Source organism: Emys orbicularis, chromosome 8 (assembly GCF_028017835.1).
Source record: "Emys orbicularis isolate rEmyOrb1 chromosome 8, rEmyOrb1.hap1, whole genome shotgun sequence".
NCBI lineage: Eukaryota > Metazoa > Chordata > Testudines > Emydidae > Emys > Emys orbicularis.
Window position 1 is genome coordinate 58,873,894 of NC_088690.1, and position 26,359 is coordinate 58,900,252.

The 26,359-nt window shown below is 43.5% G+C and overlaps 1 protein-coding gene across 1 annotated transcript; it reads right to left on the reverse strand.

The window, feature by feature from the left end:
- Window positions 1-1,168: 1,168 nt before the first annotated feature.
- On the reverse strand, window positions 1,169-26,359 carry LOC135882497 (torsin-1A-interacting protein 1-like). The gene is made up of 8 exons (XM_065409423.1): window positions 26,158-26,359; window positions 23,573-23,647; window positions 21,863-21,937; window positions 20,695-20,742; window positions 9,358-9,516; window positions 5,990-6,052; window positions 5,338-5,400; window positions 1,169-3,768 (listed from the first exon to the last, which is right to left on the reverse strand). The coding sequence occupies exons 1-8, from the start codon at window positions 26,357-26,359 to the stop codon at window positions 2,966-2,968; spliced, it is 1,488 nt and encodes a 495-aa protein (XP_065265495.1). The 3' UTR covers window positions 1,169-2,965.

The following is a 26,359-nucleotide window of genomic DNA, read 5'->3' on the forward strand; positions in this document are numbered from 1 at the left end:
ATTATTGGTAGAGGAACATGGAGCCTTTCATCTCCAAGTCATAAACTGAAGCCTGCTCTGTACTGGTTGTGATCGTGAGCTTATTTCAACAGCTACTCAGTGGCCTGTTAGGACTAGTATTCCTGGTCCAACACTCTCATTAGTCTCCTAGATGCAGTCTCACAGAGGACAAGGAGACTACGTTACCTAAGGGTGTTTTCTCCAGTGCACGGTTGGGGCACCTTGGAACAGTGTAGAGAAACCTGCACTTCTGAGGTCTGTGCTGTAACTGTTCTGTGATACAATAGAGAACCTCCACCTCCAAGGCTGTCACTGACACTTCACAAGCATCAAATGTACATGAAGTAAGAAGAAAAAAGTATAATTGCCGGGTGAAGTGAAGTTTAATGAATTAATGCTTGTAAAGCATGTTGATATCCTCCAGTGACATGCCCTATAAATGCCAAGCATTATTCTGTTTTCTAGCTCATGGGCCTGTGTGGAAATGCTTAGATAGGTAAGAAATCACTTGTGAATTACTTCCATCATACCAATTACTAAAAAGACTGGAAACTGAAGTGCAGCCTGCAAGGTGGCAGAGTAGAGACTGCATCATTCTTCCCTCAATCTTGAAAAACTAACTGCAATTACAGGTGCCTTCTACATTAAAAGCAGGTAACAACTTCTTGTTTTCAGCCTGAATGCAAACTGTCTGGGTGAGGTGAAGAGGACAGCTGACAAGGTTAAAAATCTCAGACAAACGTATTTACAACCCAGAATAAGTATGTCCGATTCAGAGTCCCTAGTAAGAAATGATGCAAGAACACCAGATAAGAGGAAGTTCCCAGCTACATTCCCAATTTACAATGTGATGCGGCTTTCTCCCAGCTAGCCAAAGATTATTTTCATGAAGTTTATGTAACAGCGCAGGGAGGGGGGTGTCTCCGTAGACCAGCCTCCGCCTCTCCAAACAGCTCTGTCTGGACTTACGTATAATTCAAGGATCTTGGCTAAAGTTGTCAAGTTTAGGTGCCCAAAATCAGGCACCTAAGTCTACATTCAAGTACCTAAATCAAAGTGGACTGATTTTCAGAGGTAACTACAGTTGAAAATGCTGGCCTGTAAAAAAAAAAAAGTTGACCACATCTTAAAATTCTATCAGCAGTCTTAGAACAGGTTATAAAACAAATAGGTAAATTTATTTCTAATGGTTACTAAAATAGTTTCTTTAAATTATTTACAAATCATCACTGGTCATTTCCAACTGATAAACTAACATACGATTTTAAAAAACACTTGTCCAGTGAAGTGTTGTAACATTTAAATCTCTTTTCTTCATGAGCAGGTCTTACACACATAAAATGGCAGCACTTCCATGTCTCTTTGCTGTATAAATACCTCTACATAAAACAAATTAGTGGTCAGTTCCAGTTCTCAAAGAAGAAGGGCCAAATCCACCACTGGCATAAGTGGTCACAGCTCCAAGTCTATGGAGTTTTCTTGCACCGGTCATTAATCCAGCTCATTTCAGATCGCAAACCAGTGTGTTTTCTGGTAGGCTTAGCATGGGGACTTAGCTGCCCTTTCACCCCCTACAGAAAAGTCCCTTTTAAGGACTTTTATAGCAAGGCAAAGGGAAGATTGAGTAATGGATGTGTTAGAGTGCCATCAATCTGACAGCTATTATAAGAAAATGTATCTTAAACATGAGCAGTTTCCTTCAAATCCAAGAAAATTGAATGGATCTGGAACAAGAGACATCCAAGGTGAGATACTAGGCAGTAGAGAGGCATGAAAGTATGACAATTCTTCTGTGGGTATAGAAATACATACATGATATTTAATCGGTGGTAAATTTTAGGGATTTTTGGCATGAGCCACTCAATAAAATATGTTCAACACAGGCATATCAAGTCTGTTTTTCTTAAAATTTACATAGGAAGCAGCAGGTTTTATGCAGACACACTGGGGAGTCATTTGGGACAAGGCTTACAACAGTAATAAACAAATCCTCTTGATGTAAAAATACTCTTTTTGAATAAAACCTTTGGACCTAGCCAAAATAATCTGTTCAGACTGTACACATCTTAGGCCTTTGAGAAGGGTGTGGTGAGGCTTTTTTAGCACACACTGGAACAGCATTTAACATTTCCTCCTTGAGATTTGTATGTCTTAAAACTGGATGCAGAACAGAGGATTCCTGGGTGCTCTGGGGAGCAGATGCACTAAGGGGTTATTTTGTTAACTGACGTGTTAACAACATCCGTAGCAATCACTTGCACTTCGTTCATCCCAGCCTCCAAAGCTGGGGGGAGCGGGGGGAGGAAGGAGGCGAGAGGGGGCACCAGGTTCTTCTAAACAGAACAAAAACAGCTTTGAGAAGTCTCTCCTGAACCAGAACATCTTCTATACAATTCAGCCAGTCTAGGAAACATGCAGAGGCAACTTATACCCAAGGCCATGGTCAGCTGGAGAAAGAAAGCCGATGGTTGGATGCATGTAGCCCCATCTCTACTACCAATTAATAAAATTAAGCCTCTGAGAATAGAGGGGAATGTTATTCTGGTAGATTGTACGTAGGTAGAGGAGACAGGAGAGAAGTCTGTAGAATCCGCTAGATCCCATTATCTTGCCATACCCAATGGCAGTACTACCTACTGCTGGAAAAGTTTCAGCAGAGAGACACTTGTCTACTGCACACAAGAATAGCTTTACACACAGAGGGATGGCTCTACAATGGGGGCAAGACATTTCTACCTACAGAGCACTAGGCCCAATGAGTTACTGAGGAGGGACCAACCTAACAGCTGTGCTCCATACTTACACTCTCCAATTGTCTAGAGAGAACTCCAGTTCTTTTAAATGGAACAACCCTACCAGTCCTTGCTCTGCATAGAGAATATTGTGTGCTGCCTCAGCTCAGCAGTTAAGTTCAGCACTGCCCAGATACCACAACACTGTTTTCCTATCCTCCCATGTCTTATATTTAATCCATCTGTAAGCAGCCCTCCTTAGGAAGAGCATTTTCAGGCCAAACAGGCAGGACCAGGTGAGATATGCGGCTCCACAGTCCACTCAGCTTATCTGTGTCCATGTGATTATAGGAGCTGGGAGTGTCTGAATTGGTGAATTTGGCCCAGAGAAAATCCCGCACTTTCTCCTCAACATCCAGCAGCTTGAGGTTCTTTCTCAGGGACTTCTCATCCAGAAGGACAGTTAGCAGAAGAGTTACATCCTTAAATGCTGCATTTTCATGGTCACAGTACTTGTAGAAGATCAAAGTGGAGCCTGCAGGCAGAGACTCAAATCGATGCACCACAGCTGCTTTTTTACCTTCCTTGAACCCAGAGCTTAGCTTATTATCTACCTCCAGCTTGACGACGTCGCTATCCAGCGTGGCTTTTCCAGCCCCATCAATCTTGATTGTGGCAGCACTCAGGGAGGAGGAATAAGCTTCAGCAATCTGGTTACTTAAGCACTTTAGAGACTTTTCAGCTTCTTGAGCAGCTGTGAGCAGTAAGATGGCAGGCTGCGAGTGGGGATGGGTGGTATTGAGTCGTTTCACAAGGAACATTTGGATTCTCTCCCACAGTCTTGGATCCTGATTTGGATAGACATTCCTAAGTTTCTTCATTTCGGTCTCAAATGCCTGCACAACTTTGATTTTTTCCCTCGGCAAAGTCTTAGAGGATTGATTCTTCCAGACATGCCATACAACAGTAACGGAAGCTACTGCTAATACCAAAATGCACATCCTAAACCATCCTGCACTGGACTGTCCAACAGGCTCTGCACAAAAGAGAATGGGGGGAGAGGGGGTGGATGTTAAAAATAAGCAAATGCTTTCGTCATGCTCAATGAGGAATCAATTAGTATGGATGAGTGAACAGTGACATTTGAAAAGACCCATTTTCCTATCCCATAAACAACTGAACACCACAAGATAATGGAGACACCCTGGAGTGAGAAAGAAGGACTTAACTTCCTTGGAGGAAAAACTACAGGGTAATGCAAGACATCGGGTAAATTTTTCAAAAGCACCTAAACAACTTAAACACACAAGTCACAGTTTGAAAATGGGACTTAAGCATTTTTGAAAATTTTGCTCACTCACATTCTAACCATTATATCTAATCAAAGAAGAATAAATTATTAAAAACACAGTAAAATGTATCTTAAAGAGGCAGGTCAAACCTGGCCTGATATTTAAGTTTTGTAAGAATAATCTTCTACAAAATCTGAAGGCAACAGAAAGGAAAAAAGTAAAGCCATAGAAACCAATCTCAAAGGCATTTTTAAACAAAATGAACATTCTTCGCCATTGTTTGCAACTCAAACATTACTGCATTGTGCTAGTGCCGGGGTTCTCAAATTAGAGGTCGCAAGGTTATTATGTGGGGGTTGCAAGTACATGCCTCCCAGCTAGCTACCAAGTCTGCTGTGAAGTCTGCGCTAGTAAGTCTGCTGTGAAAAGTGATATTAAACATACAAATATCACTTTAAAATAGTGTTAAATATAAAAAATGTGGCTTTAATTTATCAGGGGGTGACGGGTCGCACTCAGAGGCTTGCTATGTGAAAGGGGTCACCAATACAAAAAGTTTGAGAATCAGTGTGCTAGTGCATAAGAACCCAGAAGTGAAATGGTCTCATCCATTCATTTAGAGAACGCAAAAAGTAAAAGCAGAGGATGAAGAGGACACAGGAAATGCATCTTACCATTGAAATGCATGGGAAATCAGACATTTGAAGATGGATTACAAGTTTGTTTTTTAAATGTTAATTTAACAGTGATTGAACTATTAACCAGGGTTATTGTTAACATTAAAAAAGCTTGTATCATGTTTTTAAAAATCTTCTCCTCCTCCCTGAATCCTACAGGGTCTGAGTCTACTTCCAGTGAAGTCACTAATAAAACTCCCATTGACTTCTTTGTAAGCAGGATCAGACCCATAGCAAGGAGATGCATTTCTTGGATCCTAAATATATCGGAAGACAGGATGACAAAAGTTTTCTGTAGATTACTACAACTGAATTTGAAGCATCTAATTTAAAAAACAATGGAACACAGAACTATCACTATGTGTGCCCCAAATTTAATCTCATATTGATGCCAGAGTTTATTAAAGAAGTAGAGGGCAGACCAGGTGGAAAACAGAGATTAGACAAGAGGCCTCTTGAGTTATCTTTCCCTCAGTGCTGAAAATATGTCTCCTGATAAGCAGGATGTGTAATGCAGGTCTGTTCTAGCAGGACCCACTATATAGCACCAAGTTAAAGGCCTTGAATACAAGGATGGGCACGAAAATGGTTAAATGCTGTACATACATTAAACAGATCTGGAAGCATAAATCTTACTTTTGGCTGCAGGCTGTGAATGCTTCTTCAGTGTATTGGGTTGAACTTGAGATTCAGCTTCATCTGTTGGAGTGATTGGAGGGAAGGGGAGTTAAGATGACAGAATCCTGATCCATTTATCTAGTTATCAATGGAAGGGGTGAGAAATAATATGAAAACTGATTTTAGCTCTAAACTTAGTCTAGCTTCTGCTTTTTGTAGATGAATTCTACAGTAAAACAGGCAGAAAGATTAAAGGTTAAATGACCTGACCTCATTGAGAACACTGCTTAGCCAGCATTGTTTCACTAACAGAAGTGAGGAAGGGACTATGAACTCAGCAGTCCTAGCTGCTACTGTAACAAATAATCAGTTGGAAAGGATTTCATTTCAGGTTTGCATCAAAGAGTTCAAAGCCAGTCCTGTCCCATCTCCAGAGACTAATACAATGGCATGTTCACAACTGTTTCAGGCCAGCAAACTGATCTCTTTCAACTGGCAGACCAGCTTCAGTTTCCCATCCACACTCCTCCCAGGTCCCTTTTTCAGAAAAGCACAAATAACCAAACATGCTTATGTAGAGCTAACAAACTCCTCAAATGCTGAACCACCAAAAGAAAATAGCAATCAATCTATACATAGGTAAACGAGAGGCAGAGTTTTATCCACATACTTGATTTCCTGAATGTCATCTTCTGGTTAAACACTGGTTGTTTTTGTACAACTGTTGGGGGATCTGGAACATAGTAACAGAAGAAACATATGCATAATTTAAAGCAATACCGTTACCATATTAGATTCAAGAAACAAAAGAAAAGTAGTTTTGTCAAGCACAATCTCAGTCCTCAAAGTTACTTCTGCCCACCAATGTGCTGTGTAACACCATCAGAAAAATGGACCAGATAGTGCTTTATAACCCAAAATGCAAGCTTTTATATGAAAGTGAGCCTTGGGAGTATTCATGTAAAAAATATGAGACGGTAAAAGATACTAAACAATAACTCCTGAAAAGGACAGTGTAAACTGCATTCCATCAGCATGTATGAATGTGCACACCATGCAGTTATCTGTTGTTATGATTTCAGTGAGGGTACATGTAATGTTTACTCACATGGTACAAAACCACCTACATTTATGTCTCCTTGAGTCAAATAAATCCTGTGTAATCACAGCAATTGCCTCAAAGATGAAAGATCTCAAATATAGATAGGTATATAGATGCATAGTCACAGATGGAGAGAGAGTGGAGGACACTAGCAGAAACAGGCAGGCAGAATCTGAGCAAGGAAGATGAATGGGTAATGGAAGGGTAGCCCAGAATCCCAGGAGATAACCTAAAACTATTGACCCTGATCAGAGGTTTATGAGAACGAACACTCAGAAGTGAACATATGGGACATGAATGCTATGAATCATGTCTAATACTTCAACACACAGTGTTTGCTCAGCTGCAGCCACACATGCCCATCACACTGGGCAGTGTCCTCATTGGTGGCTGCTCATTGTTTGAAATTCAGCATAGGATTACATTCAAATCACAGAAGCAGCACCACAATAAAATGAACAGAGATCATAAATTTAACAGACACTGACCAATTTGGAGACAAATCAGTCATGGACATAGTACTTCCAAACTGCTACTCAAAGGGCAGCTTGGCATTTGGGATGCAGGGGGAGATTTAAAACAGTCACTTCTTTCTAATGCAGCCTATCCCTATCTACACTCTTAGAGTACGTCTTCACTACCCGCCGTATCGGCGGGTAGCAATCGATTTATCCAGGATCGATATATCGCGTCTCGTTAAGACGCGATATATCGATCCCCGAACGCGCTCACCGTCGACTCCGGAACTCCACCAGCGCGAGCGGCGGTAGCGCAGTCGACAGGGGAGCCGCGGCCGTTGATCCCGCGCCGTGTGGACCCCAGGTAATTTGATCCAAGATACTTCGACTTCAGCTACGATAGCGTAGCTGAAGTCGCGTATCTTGGATCGATCCCCCCCAGTGTAGACCAGCCCTTAGCTGTCTTTATTTCCTAGTCTTTGAATTCAGTCACTGGAGTTCTAAGCAGAGGATGGAAAGTTATAACTAAAGTGAAATTAATTCTCATGAGAGGCACCACCAGACTAATGCCTTTTGGAACCAAAACCACTTGTTTAATAACAAGGGCAGCCACCTCACCATGCACCTGAAGTCTGAGGGGCAAGGGTGCTAAAGCATATCGACTGTGTAGGTGCTATACACCACCTCCTTGAAACTGAACAAAGTCCAGCACAGCTCTGCTTTTGCATGCACCTCCTCTCTCATCTCCCAAGTCCAGTTCATCTCCGTGCTTTGTCAGGTTGGTGCACCTGGCTGCTTCCCTGGTCTTCTCCCATAAGCAATCATATAGCAAGTTGATTCGACTTTGACCTGACTGGATTCATACCATAATCTATTACCAGTCTTCAATCACCCAGTCCTCCACCAGGGTATCTATTCATACACTTTAGTATCAGTTGTAGAAACTGCAAATCAATTTATCTTAAATCATGTCTTAAAGGGGCCCTCAACTTTAAAAAACCCACTTCTGTCTAAAAGTCTTTTCATACTGTTACAAGTCACATCTAAGATGACTATAACTGCGAAAGAGTAGAGGAAAAAATTCTCTTTCATCACTTTATTTGCACTTGGTATAGTCAGTTTCCATTGCCGGAGTCATTGGGAGCTTTCAGTAACTCAGCTCTTCTAGAAAAAAAAATAAGCGGCTATGGCCCCACTCCTGGAAACACATATGAGTAAAGTTACTCACATGAGTCTCATCAAGCATGTATCTTAAGTGTTTGCAGGACCAGGGCCTATATGTGCACTTAAATTTAGGATTTCACTTTTGAGCATTTTGGCCTAACACAACAGTATAGTGATAATTTAATAAATAAATAAATCCACAAAAATTGTCAAGGAGCTTTTTTCAACTGACTAGATTTCAAATTAACAGTACTCCTTTAATAAAATTAGGAGAACTTCAACTTTATTATATTTAAATGATTTATAGTAGATTTCTCATGTTTAAACAGGATTTAAGCAGACTAGAAAATGAATTTTGGCTACTATGTTGTGTCACATGGTTGTATCTTTTCAGCAAGATGACAACCTCCAGCAAGAGATGGCAAATGTCCATCATCAGAAGCCCAGGACACCACAGACCAGGGCACACCAACTCAAAGCGGCACCAGACCCAGCCAGAACAACAGACGCAAAACCTGCAGACATATCTCCACTAATACAATGATCAACACCACCACCACACAAAACACCCTTCAAGATCCATGGGTCCTACTCATCCAGTGCATTAAATGGCTCAACAACTATGTGGTGAAACCAGTAATTAAGCTCTCAAATGAACTCCCACAGGAAAAAGACAAAAATACCAGATCACCTGTTGGCAAACACTTTTCACAAAGCCATCACTCTATATCTGACCTATCAGTCCTCATCCTCAAAGGAAACCTGCACAACACTGTCAAAAGATGAGCCTGGGAGCTTAAATTCATAACTTTGCTAGACACTAAAAATCATGGTCTTAATAAAAAGACACTAATTTATGTCTTATTACAACAATCTGTAACCCACTAACCCCCTTTTAGTCCTATGACTTCAGGGGTGTTAATAGCCCACTTCACCTTGAATGGTCCCTTACAATATATCATAAGTAGTTAGCATAAACTATCTGTTCAATCTTTCATTTAGCTGTGACACTCTTAGTACTTTCCCCACAGCTGAAGAAGAGCTCTATGTAGCTTGAAAGCCTCTCTCTCTCACCAAGAACTTGGTCCAATAAAAGATGTTACCTCACCCACTTTGTCTCAACTGTATAAATATTTCATACATATCAAACAGTGGTTCTCTCTGCCCAAATTTTCAGAATGCTACACTGAACTACAAAACTGTACTGCCATGTATACAGTACTGTACTGTAATGATATCTTGTTATGTTTTGCTTTGTTCTGGCCCAAAGTTTACAAGTTTAAAAAACTGAACTGATAATCATTGGAGACAAACCCTTTGACAGAAGAAGGGACGACTGCAAAACATCACTTCCATTATCTCTTGGTGGTTGATACACATTAGTCTTATAATTTTCTCCATCATTTTCAGATTCATTGTCATCACTGTAGCCATCAGCATCCTCTTCGTCTTCCTCCTCTTCCTCCCCATCATCTGCAAAGACAACAGGTTATATAAAGATTAAGAACTGCTTGCCACACAACTCAAAGGCTATTATATATAGCCACAGCACTACCTGTATGCATGACATTTTACAGAATAAAAGGACAGGTCCCTGTCTCAAGAAGTTTATGGCCTACACTAACCATGGGACACCAAAAGTTGACGTCTACAACAGGAAAAGTTGTAAGATAAACTACTGGATGTACATATCTTGTTTAGTTGCTATTTTGCCAACTTGTGTAACTGTTTGGGCACTACAGTTCTCCCTTGGGTAATGTTAATACTTGGAAAGAGCAAAGTCCAGCAAGATGGCAGGTCAACCAAGAGAATCAAGCTAGGAGAAGGATTTGAAAGAGCGAGGTACCACCATATGGTGCACAGAATCAGAGGGATATTTCAGGCGTTCAGTAGGGATGTAACATGATAGATGGCACAGAGCTGACCATGGGAGGAAATCAAAAGGGTGACCAAATGCACAGGGGTGACAAAGTATGGGGCACGAACAGAGAAGAGGTCGGTGAATGGAAGAGCAGAGCTGTACAGCGCCTCGAAGGCGAAAGGTGACCAATTCAGACTGACTGTAGTCTCTTAAGACTACAAAAATAAATACAGGTTTGAAGAGGGTTTTTTTTGTTTTTGTTAAAGAAATAGCCCCTTCCTGCCTTGTGTAATACCAGCCTTCTCAGCATTCCTTCATAAAAACATCATTGCCTATTCTGCAGTTCCTGCCATCTAAAACAGTTCTTCTATATTACTCCTTTTCATTTCAAATCTTAGTTGACGAACTTCTCATCTGTATGAGATAATTATTAACTCTCAGTTTCACACCCACCCCCTAGTTATATTTAACTCTAAGGGTATGTCTACACTACGAAATTAGGTCGAATTTATAGAAGCCGGTTTTATAGATATCGGTTTTATACAGTCGATTGTGTGTGTCCCCACATAAAATGCTCTAAGTGCATGAAGCCGGCGGACCGCGTCCACAGTACCGAGGCTAGCGTCGACTTCCGGAGCGTTGCACTGTGGGTAGCTATCCCACAGTTCCCGCAGTCTCCGCCGCCCATTGGAATTCTGGGTTGAGATCCCAATGCCTGATGATGCAAAACAGTGTCGCGGGGGGTTCTGGGTACATGCCGTCAGGCCCCTCCCCCTCCATCAGAGCAATGGCAGACAATCGATTCGCACCTTTTTACCTGGGTTACCTGTGCAGACAACATACCACGGCAAGCATGGAGCCCGCTCAGCTCAGCTCACCATCACCATATGTCATCTGGGTGCCGGCAGACGTGGTACTGCATTGCTACACAGCAGCAGCTAATTGCCTTTTGGCAGTAGACGGTGCAGTATGACTGGTAGCCTTCATCGGCTATCTGGGTGCTGGCAGACGTGGGGCTGCATTGCTACACAGCAGCAGCCCCTTGCCTTTTGGCAGTAGATGGTGTATTCCGACTGGTATCCGTCGTCGTCGTACTCCAGCTCAATCAGAGGCACCTGGGCAGACATGCTTTGTCTCCTGGAGACTCAGTCCTGCCGGCAGTCCTATTGAACCGTCTTAACGATGATGGCTAGTAGTCGTGGTACAGTATCTTCTGCCAAGCACCCAGAAGATGCCGAGGGCTATCAGTCATGCTGCACCGTCTGCTGCCAGCTTAAGATGTAAAAAATAGATGTATTCATTTGCTTCCCCCTCCCTCCGTGAAATCAACGGCCTGCTAAACCCAGGGTTTTGAGTTCAATCTTTGGGCGGGCCATTCTGTGTGACAGTTGTTTGTGTTTCTCCCTGATGCACAGCCACCTTTGTTGATTTTAATTCCCTGTACCTGTACGCCATGTCGTCAGTCGCCCCTCCCTCCTTCCCTCCGTCGGTTTCGCGCCTTTTTTCAGACCAGACGCCATAGCACTGGGATCATGGAGCCCGCTCAGATCACCGTGGCAATTATGAGCACTATGAACACCATGCGTATTGTCCTGGAGTATATGCAGAGCCAGGACATGCCAAAGCAAAACCAGGACCAGCCGATGAAGCGATTGCAGCGCGGCGACGAGAGTGATGTGGAAATTGACATGGACACAGCCCTCACACAAGGTACGGGCCCCAGCAATGTGCAAATCATGGTGTTACTGGGGCAGGTTCATGCCGTGGAACGCCGATTCTGGGCCCGGGAAACAAGCACAGACTGATGGGACCGCATCGTGTTGCAGGTCTGGGACGATTCCCAGTGGCTGCGAAACTTTCACATGCATAAGGGCACTTTCATGGAACTTTGTGACTTGCTTTCCCCTGCCCTGAAGCGCCAGAATACCAGGATGAGAGCAGCCCTCACAGTTGAGAAGCGAGTGGCGATAGCCCTGTGGAAGCTTGCAACGCCAGACAGCTACCGGTCAGTCGGGAATCAATTTGGAGTGGGCAAATCTACTGTGGGGGCTGCTGTGATCCAAGTTGCCAGGGCAATGAAAGACCTGGTGATATCAAGGGTAGTGACTCTGGGAAATGTGCAGGCCATAGTGGATGGCTTTGCTGCAATGGGATTCCCAAACTGTGATGGGGCGATAGACGGAACCCATATCCCTATCTTGGCACCGGAGTACCAAGCCACCGAGTACATAAACCGCAAGGGGTACTTTTCAATGCTGCTGCAAGCCCTGGTGGATCACAAGGGACGTTTCACCAACATCAACGTGGGATGGCCGGGAAAGGTACATGATGCTCGCGTCTTCAGGCACTCTGGTTTGTTTCGAAAGCTGGAGGAAGGGACTTTCTTCCCAGACCAGTAAATAACCGTTGGGGATGTTGAAATGCCTATCGTGATCCTTGGGGACCCAGCCTACCCCTTAATGCCATGGCTCATGAAGCCGTACACAGGCAGCCTGGACAGGAGTCAGGACCTGTTCAACTACAGGCTGAGCAAGTGCCGAATGGTGGTGGAATGTGCATTTGGACGTTTAAAAGCGCGCTGGCGCAGCTTACTGACTTGCTCAGACCTCAGCGAAAAGAATATCCCCATTGTTATTGCTGCTTGCTGTGCGCTCCACAATATCTGTGAGAGTAAGGGGGAGACATTTATGGCGGGGTGGGAGGTTGAGGCAAATCGCCTGGCCGCTGATTACGCGCAGCCAGACACCAGGGCAGTTAGAAGAGTACAGCAGGGCGCGGTGCGCATCAGAGAAGCTTTGAAAACGAGTTTTGTGACTGGCCAGGCTACGGTGTGAAACTTCTGTTTGTTTCTCCTTGATGAACCCTCCGCCCCCGCCAACCGGTTCACTCTACTTCCCTGTAAACCAACCACCCCACCCTCCCCTCCCCTCTTTGGGCACCGCTTGCAGAGGCAATAAAGTCATTGTTACTTCACATTCATGCATTCTTTATTAATTCATCACACAACTAGGGGGATAACTGCCAAGGTAGCCCAAGAGGGGTGGGGGAGGAGGGAAGGAAAAGGACACACTGCAGTTTAAAACTTTAAAACTTTAACACTTATTGAAGGCCAGCCTTACGATGCTCGGGCAATCATCTGGGGTGGAGTGACTGGGTGGCCGGAGGCCCCCCCACCGTGTTCTTGGGCGTCTGGGTGAGGAGGCAATGGGACTTGGGGAGGAGGGCTGCTGGTTACACAGGGGCTGTAGCAGCGGTCTCTGCTCCTGCTGCCTTTCCTGCAGCTCAACCATACGCTGGAGCATATCAGTTTGATGCTCCAGCAGCCGGAGCATCAACTCTTGCCTTCTGTCTGCAAGCTGACGCCACCTATCATCTTCAGCCCGCAACTTGCTCTGTTCATCCCGCGATTCAGCACGCCACCTCTCCTCTCGTTCATATTGTGCTTTTCTGTAGTCTGACACTGACTGCCTCCACGCATTCTGCTGTGCTCTGTCAGCGTGGGAGGACATCTGGAGCTCCGTGAACATATCATCCCGAGTCCGCCGTTTTCTCCTTCTAATCTTTGCTAGCCTCTGCGAAGGAGAAACATTTGCAGCTGGTGGAGGACAAGGGAGAGGTGGTTAAAAAAAGACATTTTAGAGAACAATGGGTACACTCTTTCACGTTAAATTTTGCTGTTCACATTACACAGCACATGTGCTTTCGTTACAAGGTCGCATTTTTCCTCTTATATTGAGGGCCTGCCGGTTTGGTGTGAGAGATCACTCACGCGGTGCCAGGCAACAGAATTCGGCTTGCAGGCAGCCATGGTAAGCCACAGTCTTTTGGCTTTTTTAACCCTCATAACACGTGGGAATGGTTTCAAACAGTAGCGCCCTCATTTCCCATACCAAGGACCCGTTGGGTTGGCCATTTAAAATGGGTTTGCAATGTAAAAGGAGGGGCTGCGGTTTCCGGGTTAACATGCAGCACAAACCCAACTAACCCCCCCCCCCCACACACACACACACTTCTCTGGGATGATCCCTTCACCCCTCCCCCCCCCCCCCCCCCCCCGCGTGGCTAACAGCGGGGAACATTTCTGTTCAGCCGAGCAGGAACAGGCACCTCTGAATGCCCCCTTAATAAAATCACCCCATTTCAACCAGGTGACCGTGAATGATATCACTCTCCTGAGGATAACAAAGAGCGATAAGGAATGGATGTTGTCTGCATGCCAGCAAACACCGGGACCATACGCTGCCATGCTTTGTTATGCAATGATTCCAGACTACGTGCTACTGGCCTGGCGTGGTAAAGTGTCCTACCATGGCGGACGGGATAAGGCAGCCCTCCCCAGAAACCTTTTGCAAAGGCTTTGGGAGTACATGAAGGAGAGCTTTCTGGAGATGTCCCTGGAGGATTTCCGCTCCATCCCCATACATGTTAACAGACTTTTCCAATAGCTGTACTGGCCGCGATTGCCAGGGCAAATTAATCATTAAACTCGCTTGCTTTTAAACCATGTGTTATATTTACAAAGGTACACTCACCAGAGGTCCCTTGTGTGCCCTCAGGGTCTGGGAGCACGCCTTGGGTGAGGTCAGGGGTTACTGGTTCCAGGTCCAGGGTGATAAACATATCCTGGCTGTTGGGGAAACCGGTTTCTCCGCTTCCTTGCTGCTGTGAGCTATCTTCATTGTCTTCATCATGATCTTCCGCGTACCCCGAACCCTGTTGCGTGTTTCTCCATTGACGGAGTCAAAGCACACGGTTGGGGTAGTGGTGGCTGCACCCCCTAGAATGGCATGCAGCTCCACGTAGAAGCGGCATGTTTGCGGCTCTGCCCCAGACCTTCCGTTTGCCTCTCTGGCTTTGTGGTAGGCTTGCCTTAGCTCCTTAATTTTCACGCGGCACTGCTGTGCGTCCCTGTTATGGCCTCTGTCCTTCATGGCCTTTGAGACCTTTTCTAATATTTTGCCATTTCGTTTACTGCTACTGAGTTCAGCTAGCACTGATTCGTCTCCCCATATGGCGAGCAGATCCCGTACCTCCCGTTCTGTCCATGCTGGAGCTCTTTTGCGATCCTGGGACTCCATCATGGTTACCTGTGCTGATGAGCTCTGCGTGATCACCTGTGCTCTCCACACTGGGCAAACAGGAAATGAAATTCAAAAGTTCGCGGGGCTTTTCCTGTCTACCTGGTCAGTGTATCTGAGTTGAGAGTGCTGTCCAGAGCGGTCACAATGAAGCACTGTGGGATAGCTCCCGGAGGCCAATAACGTCGAATTCCGTCCACACTACCCCAAATCCGACCCGCAAAGGCCGATTTTAGCGCTAATCCCCTCGTCTGAGGTGGAGTAAAGAAACCGGTTTAAAGGGCCCTTTAAGTCGAAAGAAAGGGCTTCGTCGTGTGGACGTGTCCAGGCTTAATTAGATTTAACCCTGCTAAAGTCGACCTAAACTCATAGTGTAGACCAGGGCTAAGTTTGTATTAAAGATACAATGCAATATTCTTTTGTGAGGTATTATTGAAGTCATGGTCTTTCCAATTCAGGAGCCTCAGTCTAAACAAACCTGAGAGCTCTAAGTGAACAGAGTTGGATAGGAACTACCAGACTGGATCAGACCAGAGGTCCATCTAGTCCATTATCACGTTTCTGACAGCACTAGACGCTTCAAAGGTAGGGGTAAGAACCTCACAACTGGCAGATGTGGAGTAATATGACCCCCACGTTCAGTCTCTTCCTGATCTCTAGTAGTTATAGATTGGCTTAAGCCCTGAAGCATAAAGTTTAATATTCCTTCCACAAATACAATTATTTCCTTTTGATAAATGTGGTTTTTTGGTTTGTTTTAAAATCTCAGTCCACAAGTAGGAATCTCATATTGAAACACAAGGTTGCAAAAAGTCAAGGATCAACACATAGTAGGGGGAAATGGTGCTGGTAGAGGCAAGAAGCCTCTTGATGCTACTATGGCCCATGACTGGGGAACCCCAAGACTACTGATTTCTGCAGTAATATCTACGCTACACTAGACTTTTCTGCAGTTACAGCTCCCCATCACCTCCAAAGGAGGGGGTTAGTTTAGAACTTACATAAAAAGGGGCATAGCAACTATTAGCAAAAGTTTTTTACTCTTAAAGTGTGTCACAGTCACCACTGTATTCACAACAAATCCATTAGGCCAGGTATTTTTACATGGCTGATAGCTGCACAAGCGGTTCATAATCATTTGCTCTCAAACTGTGCTCAAGTTCTCAGTTTTGCCTTCCTACATTAAGTTCTTTCAATCTTCACTTCTAAAAATGTACCGGGGCTTCTTCCAAGCCTAAATTTGCAATTAATAGTTAAAAACTCCCCTATATAATGCAAACACTGTGGCTCACAGTGGCCACCAAGGCCAGTTTAGGAAAGACTGCTATCTTATGCCCTAATAGCATGTAAGAAATATGTACAGCTTTCAATCTTCTCAAAAACCAATAAAAGCTCAGACAGGGCTTTACCTTTATTGAATTCTTTTGGGATTCCAGGAGATTTAACTACTAAAAAATTGCTTCTGTTGCAACAGTGTCAGTCAGTGATTCAATAGCAGTCTGTTTGCCTATTTAAAAGGAATTTATATGCTTCACTCTAAATTGTTTGTCTGATAGATTAGGATTTACTCTAGAAAGTGAGCAAGTGGAGAAAATTTTTGTAGTATCTTGGGTTCTAAACATCCTGTTTAAATGTAATAGGAATTTCCTATCTACAAAATGAATATATCAGTGCAAAATAAAAAAGTGAATTAGTTCTACTAATGGACTATCTTTTTGAAGTAATAAAATCTGTGATGTTTACAAAACATAAATTGAATGGCTATTTGTAAGGTGATTATTACAGTAGAACCTCAGAGTTACGGACACCTTGGGAATGGAAGTTGTCCGTAACTCTGAAATGTTCATAATGCCGAACAAAGCGCAGTTTGGGCTTCAGATCCAGCAGCTGAGCTCCCTCCTCAGCACCAGCAGCTTCCTTGCAGGCAGCTTCTTTCCCTGGGTCAGACTGAGTTTGCAAGCTTGTCCCTCTCCCAGCCGTGTGTGTGTGTGTGGTGGTGGTGGGCGGGGGGGGGGGGGGGGGGGGGGGGTTGTGTGTGTGAGTGTGTAAGTAAACAGCATGTCCCCCTCCCGCATCTGGCAGTGGTCTATGTTTGATGCTTTAGAGAAGGTACTGCCAAATCCCAATAATGCATTTGGTGAAGTGTAATGCTATACATTGGATGGTCTGGGAGGGATCCCTTCTCAACCCTTTTGTGAGAGTCAGTTTATATCTTCAAGTATCAGGGGTAGCCGTGTTAGTCTGTATCCACAACAACAACAACAAGGAGCCCGGTGGCACCTTAAAGACTAACAGATTTATTTGGGCATAAGCTGTCATGGGTAAAAAAAAACCACTTGTGAAGAAGTGGTTTTTTACCCACGACAGCTTATGCCCAAATAAATCTGTTAGTCTTTAAGGTGCCACCGGGCTCCTTGTTAATTTATATCTTGAAGCATGAGACCTTATTACTCTTCTCTTAGCTTGCATAGCTACAGATACTATTGATCATAGCATTTACTCCTATAATCACATGGACACAGATAAGCTGAGTGGACTGTGCTTTATGAGTTTCATGAGGGAAGCGAAATTGCAGATCTCTGCATCTTCCTCTTTCCTGTGACTTTTGTTCCTGTAATAGAGAGCTTATGAAAAAACCCTCCAGTTGACAAATAACTGCTTAATTCTGCAGATGATTTATTTAAGGGTGGGTTTGTGAAACAAAGGTTTGTTTCTTAAAAGGAACTTGACACTGAACTTTGTAAAAAGAAAACAAGCTGTGGTTTACACAACTGAAAAGGACGGTCTATACCCTTTTGCTATTATTTCAGAGATTTCTGTTTACATAATTTTATCCCCCGCACAGCCCAGTTTCTCCAAGATGATAGACCACTGTTACCTGAGTTAAAGGAGACTGCCCATTAACCATTAGTGTTATAGGGCCTAAGACATACAGAAGAACATTTGAAAATTGCTCTTGGAGTGAATTCCTGTGTTTCCCAAACTTCTGTCAGTAGCAAATGATTACAGCCAGGTTAAAACTCTTTGGAACTGCTAAAGTCTGTAAGGGAATTAATAGCTATATTTTCGCTTCAAGTAATAGTAGTGATTTAAAGAACTGTTGTATTGAACAATATAGACATCTGATTTCATATTTGCAGCTTTTATGTGCTGCAGCAGTGTATTTTAATCTTATGTTTCATTATGCTGTTCTTACTGTTTGATAACTGGAGAGTATTTTTAAAACTGGAAAAATACATTTTAAATTTAGCACAAAAATTGGTGTGAGCGGTTCCTAGAATAAGTATCACTTTCTTTCTGTTTTCTTTCCTTCCATCTAAGGAGAGACAGCGAGATGATCTGCACGATTCACCTGCATGTACGTTGTGTAAACTATTAGGAGTGCATGAGTGTCTGGATAGCCTAAGAATGTTAAAGATGAATTGACAAGTAGTTAAGGCCCCAAATGTAGGTTTTGCATGAAAGAAAAGCTTTACAAATTAAAGGGCTTGTCTACACACTCTGTTATGGAAATAAGCTATATGGATGTAAGCAGCTTTATACCCATATAATTGTGTCCACAGTGTGGAGTTGCACCAATCCAAACGATCAGGTTTTAAATTGATACAGGTAAGTCAGTACTTAAACTGTGTGTAGACCAGCCCTTAGCATAAAGAAATGTCTTTGTGAAAACTTAAATAAACACTTCAGCAAAAACAGTGTTATATTCTTTTGGTGGTGAAATATTTCCCAAGAGTGGTGGACCTCTGGCACCCTCACAAAACCCAGATGCATTTGTGCTATTGAATGAGAGCCAGGAAGTGAATCTAAAAAAGTGAAACTGACTAGTCTAGTTTTCTGATCAAGCTGAGTGTGGTGCAAACCAGACTGCATGCACTTTTTTTTTTTTAGTAGGGGTTTCTGAATATGTGAGCAGTCTGTCTTGAGTTCCTTGACTATTTACTTTTCTGATAGCATATTGCAACAGTCTTGAAAACCCATCTTCCCTAGATTTGCGGGAAGGTCTTGCACTTGACCCATGACGTTGATGTTCTAAAATCTTGAAAACTGGTAATGGAAAAAGCTGATTATCCCATCTACCAGGGTAGGACTGTTCCTACAGTATATTTTCCAGTACACTGTAGTTCTAGATGCTTTAAGTGATGGGGCAGCAGTCTATTAATTACTTATTACAGTAGAACCTCAGATACGAACTAGGGTATAAATCTTGCCTAATTTCACCAGCTAGTAACGCAAACTGCCTGACTGGGGAGGAAAAAGTTATTGTGTGAGCAGGTAGCATTTTTAACCTGCTCTTAGTACAGCAAACTCTCACCCTGCCTGGAGTCTGGCTTTATCAAAAAGGGAAACAAATTCCAGCCTGAGCCTTGTCCTCAGGCTTGGCTGTTCCTAGGTTCTTCCGTTTGGCCCCAACTGTCCCAGACCCTGGATCCTTCTGCCCAGAGTATCACTCCCACCTCCCTTATAGGAATGGAGGAGTTAACAAGCCACACCTAACACAAGACTGCTGTAATCAGCAGCTTTAGACAGGGCCTATCACCTACCTACATGGTGGATCTTCAGAGCATCCCTCTTTGGGTGACTGATCTTATTTGACACACCCAACAGTAGGTAACACTCCAGCCAATTGGAAACTACCATTTCTAGAGTATTTTCTGATAGCCAAAGCATATAAGACTGTTCTTTAAACTCTTCAGAATCCAGTTTTTAAAACTGGTATAGAGCTCAGCCATTCCTACAGTATCAAAATCCACTCTGCAACGTGATTATATCTGCAAAATTATTCAGTGTATAAGATACAATATACAATAGTGAATGTGGTTATCGTGATAACTGTAAAGACAATGAGGCATGAAGCCAAATGACAAATACTTCCAGCACCCAAAACATGCCTTTAGCTCAAAAATCACTTATAAAATGGAGGGTTTTGTTTTTAAAACAATAAGAGCACTGACATTTATAACCTTCTTAATCTTTGTTCATTTACATAAATTTTAAATATATAGCTTAAAAAATATATATATATAGCTGACACCTGAGGCCAGGTCTACTCTAAAAAGCTAGGCTGACCAATCTATATCACTCCTGGGTGTGAAAAATCCACACCCCTGAATGATATAGGTAAGATGACCTAACCCTCATTGTAAGCAGCACAAGGTCAACAGAAGAATTCTTCCATCCACCCTGCTACTGCCTCTCGAGGAGGTGGATTAACTACAGCAATGGGAGAACCCCTCCCGTCGCTGTAGTAAATGTCTACGCTTAAACCACTAAGCGTCATTGCTGCAACAGTGTCACATGCTATTTGAAGTTTTTGCACTGGGATACTGGTTTTTAAGTTTCAGTTCTACTCATGGGGGTCTCATAGCAAATGCAGTTCTGAGTAAACTGAAATCCTTACGAAAGAAAAATCCACCCAATCAGCTTCTAGTGTCATGCAGTTAGACCTCAACCTTACTGTATTGGGGCAGGGGAGGAAATCAGAAAAAGTCATTGTAATAGCACATTGTCAAAGGTCTATACTTGGAACACTCAACATCTCGGCATTTTTCAAGTAGCAGCAAACTCCAGTGGCAACGTTCTGTTCTGCATGTGCTCTCACTCTCTCTCTCTGGGCATAACAGTCATAACAAGCAAAACTCACAGAAACAACCCTATAACAGTAAGCAGACCAGAATATTTAAAGGGGGGAAAAAAGTCACTTGAACCAACCTGACTCATTCCTTTTGAAATCTCTACTTGCACTGGAGACCGTGTTTTCTGTAAGGCAAAACACAACACAAGAACGATAAACAACAGAAAAAAAGGAAGGAAATGCAGCAGTCATGTTCGTGCTGTGGTTATCTGATGCAGTGACTGATACATTTCTCAGGACACTGCAAAGGCTGCACACTCACTTGTAAAACAAACCTAGCTCCCCTCCCAACCGCCAGAGGTTGACAAATTAAAACTTCATTATGTCCTTCATATTTTTGTTTTTTAACGAAACACGGGATGTGCCAAATTACACCTAACCATTAGTCTATCAAGCCCGGTAACCCGCATCTGGCAGTGGTCTATGTTTGATGCTTTAGAGAAGATACTGCCAAATCCCAATAATGCATTTGGTGAAGTGTAATGCTATACATTGGATGGTCTGGGAGGGATCCCTTCTCAACCCTTTTGTGAGAGTCAGTTTATATCTTCAAGTATCAGGGGTAGCCGTGTTAGTCTGTATTCATAACAACAACAAGGAGCCCAGTGGCACCTTAAAGACTAACAGATTTATTTGGGCATAAGCTGTCATGGGTAAAAAAAACACTTCTTCACAAGTGGCTTTTTACCCACGACAGCTTATTCCCAAATAAATCTGTTAGTCTTTAAGGTGCCACCGGACTCCTTGTTAATTTATATCTTGAATCATGAGATCTTATTACCCTTCTCTTAGCTTGCATAACTACAGATACTATTGGTCATAGCATTTACTCAGTGCTTTTACAAAACCACACAATGCTATCTGACTCAATTACTATATGTTGCAATATCCCAGCCAACTATTACTGCAACTCATGCACTGTAAAACAATATACGCTTGTATAGCACTTTCCATCTGATGATCTCAAAGGCTTTACATACATACATTAATCCTCACAAACTCCTGTGAGATAGGAGAGTACTATCCCCATTTTTAGAGAAAAAAGCAAATTGCAGAGAGATTAAGTGACTTGCCCAAGATTATACAGCAAGTCAACAGCAAAGTCAGAAATAGAACTGAGGTCCCCTAATTCCCACTCCCTGCTGTGATCACTGAACTATGCTCCCACAAGTCCTGTGTGTGTTTCAGTAACATTATACTGCAACTAGCGAAAACCCCGTCCTTTAAGTTTAAAAGTTAATTTACCTGTCTGTCGACTCTTTCTTATACTCGGTCGAACCAAAGGCGATATATCTACTATGCCAAATGCACTTTCACTCCCTAAAACAAGGGAGAGGAATACATTAAAAGTGTAACATTTTGAAAAACTGGGTTCTGATGGGTTTATAGAACAGTTTGACACACTTCTGCTAACCAGAGAAAAAACTCTATAAATATGCTAGTTTCTGATTGGCTGGACTGTTAACTCTTATGAGACTGTTGGGTATGGCAAATAAGATCAGGGAGTCACCAAAGCAGTCACTCCTCCCCCACAAGTACTTTAACCCTCCACTCCATCTCTTCAAGAACATGGTCTTCTCAAGTCCACAACTCCAGTTTGGCAATTTTCCTGAGGTTTGCAGGGTCTGTGCAGGTCAAGAAGTGGCTAGTGTATCCAGGGTATGGGCAGCAAAGTGGGAGCAGAAGCAAAGGGGATGCGGGGACAGGAACAGGAGCTGAGAGTGGCAGAGACAAGCAAGGGGAATGGGGCAGAAGGGTCTATTACCACTAGAGGACACTTCCCTCTGGAGGCTGGAATTAATCCCAGTATCCTCAAGTCTCAGCATTCTTCTGCCATATAGCAAATAGCTGAAAAACCCACTGACAAAGTGTGTGCCTCATCACCCTCTAATAGCTGGTCTACACAGAAGCTTACAATCCACTACCTCAAGCAGTCACTCATTTAGTTCAAGGGGTACTGGCCAGTGCTCTGGATCTGAAGATCAAAAATTGCACTTGCTTAAGGTGCAGGACAGGCAGAATTCAGTCCTGAATGAGTGACAGCATAAGATTCTATGACAGGGACTGAGACAGGTCATGCTTTGAAGTCATTCATTCACCGCATGAGTCAGACCAAACTTCTCTAAATGAAGCAATGTCTGATCTGCCCCAAAATCTGCCCCTAGATCAATCCTAAAGAATCAGTGATCAGGCTCCATGAAACTTCCCCATGCGTCATTGAGGAGCTAAAGAGGAAGTGAAGTTTCTCACCCAACCTTCCCCAAAACCCCTAATCCTAGAGAGGTTAAAGCATCAAAGAGGCCCAGAGATCAATAAAAGCAAGATAACAAGTCCTAAAAAAAATTGTTTAGTAATACCATCCTTCTAATCTCCCATCCTTCTAATTCCTAATCATGTGGAATAATTGAACACCAATGGATTAGGAAACCAATTGTTGATTCAAGAATACTTCACTGTATGAACAACAAATAAATACTGCTTTTTTTTGGCCTAGCAGAATCCTACATACAAATGTTTGATTTTGATGCATCTAAACTATGTGCTGAGACCCAAGGAGCCTCAATATTATAAATATTTTTGTAATATTATATTTTTATTAATCATAAATTAATGAAGACTATACAAAAAATAACTGAATCAGACTCCTACTAATTTCCTTGCAAAGGGCTTTGGATACCTTTTTCACAGTAACTATCCTGTTAAGGTGTATTTGAAAGAGCACAACAGTGCCTTTACTGTGCAATAGCAATTTAAAATCTAGTAGTGCCTACCTTAAGTATTTCAAAGAAGACACGTAATACTGCAGAGTGAAGTCTAGTATTTCTCTGCAGATAGGTAAATTATTGAAACTGGGTACTGTAGATATTTTAAGGAACTAATTTATTGTTGCATAGCAATTCATAAGATCCAGGAGGGGAAGACTTCCTCTAACTGGGAAAGGAAGCCCACTGTTACCTTCTGTCAAGTGTGTCTGGCTGTTGTAATTTGTGTTGTCCCTTTGTCTTCTGGTTCTGTATGTGGACACTTCGTCTTCAAAACAGTCACAGAAAAAAACAACAGGTACTTTAGAAACAAACAGGTAATTTAGTGTACACATATATAGAAATAAAAATGTCTGGAAATTCAATTTTTATTCAGTTTATAAGAGCACTGAGATTGAATTAGAAAAGTCACTCATATAACCACATAAGAGACGCAAGTTGTGCATAAAAGAATTGTCATCAAATATTGAAATGCACAGGCTTTACTATTCAACTTAAGCCTTCCTGCTTAATTTTAAGAGTGCAAGGATAGGAGACTTAATAGATCTCAGCAATTAACCATTTAAATTAAATATTTTTTATTGTTTAAACAGTTTTTACATCCCTACCAGAAACTAAACTGGTTCTTAAAAACAAAAAACAAAATAAAAAATGAAGTCTAAACCCCTTATGGTTACACAGAGAACATTCAAACTGTGAGCTGACTGGAAACAGATGTAATGAAGCCTGACAAAGTCGGCAGAGAGCCTGAAACAACTATTCAGAGAAGTGTGAAATACATTAAGGGATGTGAAGAACTTTGCAGGAGAGCAGCTATAAAAGTAGCCCCCTCTCATGCACAGATCTAGAACTATGTAGAAGCCAGAAGTTTTACCGCACTTCAGATTTACTACATGGAGAATGAGGCAGGCCTGCTTACCAATTAACACTGATACAAAGTAAAGCTGAATTCCATGTTTTAAATTTATACTGAAGTAACAGAGCAAAATTTGGTCTCTGGTGCACAGGGAATAAGGTAAGAGTGAACTCACTGTGCAGGATCAAGTCTACAAGTTATTTAGTTAAAAATATTTGAGTACATTTTATTTCCATTGAGGAAGTGTTCCATGTCAACAGACATAGCAATTGTATAACACACAGCCTGGCTCTTCACTTGTTTCAGTGAGCTATTTAAATATAAATGTCACACACTTTACACACAGGGTCCAATTCTGCTATCCTTACTCACTAAGATGAATGCTACTGCGTAAGTCATATGGTATTACATAACATGAGTAAGAGTAGCAAAATTAAGCCTTCACAGTGCAGAGTCCAACCTGCACAACGAACGAGGCAGGAGCCCACAAAAAGTATGCAATCATATAATTAAGCATTGTATTGTAATAAATATTTACAAGGGGGCTGAATTAATGGTGTACAAGTAACTTCAGCTTTGTCATTCCAGTCTTTTGGGGATTCACTTTAAAAAATACCTTCTATACAACTTTAATGTAACATGTCAACTATTTGATAACTACAACTCATTGGCAGATAGTGTATTTTTAACACCTTCTGGTCCTTTGAAAGAAAACTGATGTTGGATACAAAGTTATGTTGTGGGGAGACAGCTAAGAAGAATGTAGCACACTGCACAACTCAACCGTCTCCATGTAGATTCCCTAAAGATTTTTACCATAGACAAAAACTGGTGGGAAAATGCTCAGCGCAATGCCCAAGCTGAATGTCCTCTGTACCACATCTCTTCTCTCCCTGCCTCAGACAGGCCAGGCCACTGAAGGTTAATAGCAAACTCTACCCTCCTTAAAATGGCAACCCTGCTAGAAACAAAAGATACACATTGACTGTATGAAAGAAAACAGATGCAAGCAGGTAAGAGAATGGAATTTAATAGTACCCAAAATAAAGATGTCATTCTGCTTTCAAAAGCCAGTTGGCCCGACCCTGTTTCTTGCAGCACAACTGATTTGCTTAAACCAGATTAGTTTACTGGCCAGATGTCACTGTCACATTAACGATTCCGATGGAGCCGGGTTGCCCCATCTTCCCCACCTGGGTCTGCCCAGCCTTCCTTATCTTGGAAACAGTTTTAAGGGAAGCGTGTAAAGCCCCTCATGCTAGCGAAGGCGACTTTTGCTGCCTGCATTTCATTCACCTGCCCCTCTGAAGCCGTTTAGTTGCAAATGACAGAAGTAAAGTCTGCTGCGTTTAAGCTGTCCCCTCCGGACACTGAGCAGGCAAACTCAGGGAGAAGCTGAGACGCGGGGTACGGGGAAAGGAAACCCAACCCAGCCCCAGCGTGCTGCAGCCAAGCGGTGCCTCTCCCCTGGGGAGCCCCGCACGTGGTGGGTCCAACATGCACGCACACGGGGTGCACCGTGACCCCCACCACGGTGATGGTCTCCCCGATCCCCAGCCTAGATGCTGAGCACGGCAGCTCTCACTGAACCCAATGAGGGCTCAGGACCCTGACACCCCCCCGCCCCGCCCCACGGAGCCCGACCGGCTGCAGGGACCGGTGAGGCAGAGACCAGGGCGCCCTCCACTCCCGGGCGAGCGGGTCACGGCCTACCCCCACCCCACGCTGGTACGGGATCATGCCCGCCCCCCCCCCCCATTACATCGCTCCCTCCCCCTGGGCATCCCGCAGCGCTCTGAGGCCCCCGCCCGCGTCCCTTCACCGCACCCCAACGTGTCCTGAACCAGAGGATGCAGCAGGGGCGCGACGCGCGCCCGCCCGCACCAACAGCGCGGGTCGGCACCCGCTCCTCAGTCACTCACTTTCCGAAGCCTCGGCGTCCCGCCGCCTGGTCTCCGGCCCCGGCTGCTTGGCCCCGGTTCTCTGCCGTGTCTGCATCTCCACCGCTCGCTGGCGCAGCGACTGCTTGGAGCGCAGATAATAGGCTCCTCTCAGCGCTCGCTCCTTCCCCGCTCTCCCACCTTCGTCCTCGCGGAACGCCTCCTCCGCCAGCCGCGTTTCCAT

Excerpts from the sequence above, each read along its gene's own strand:
- LOC135882497 (XM_065409423.1), bottom strand. The coding sequence starts at position 26,359 with ATGGAAACGCGGCTGGCGGAGGAGGCGTTCCGCGAGGACGAAGGTGGG. Across the intron at positions 9,517-20,694 it reads TTTCAAAAGGAATGAGTCAG|ATGATGGGGAGGAAGAGGAG; the intron begins GTTGGTTCAAGT and ends TTGTCTTTGCAG. Across the intron at positions 5,401-5,989 it reads GATGACATTCAGGAAATCAA|ATGAAGCTGAATCTCAAGTT; the intron begins GTATGTGGATAA and ends TCACTCCAACAG.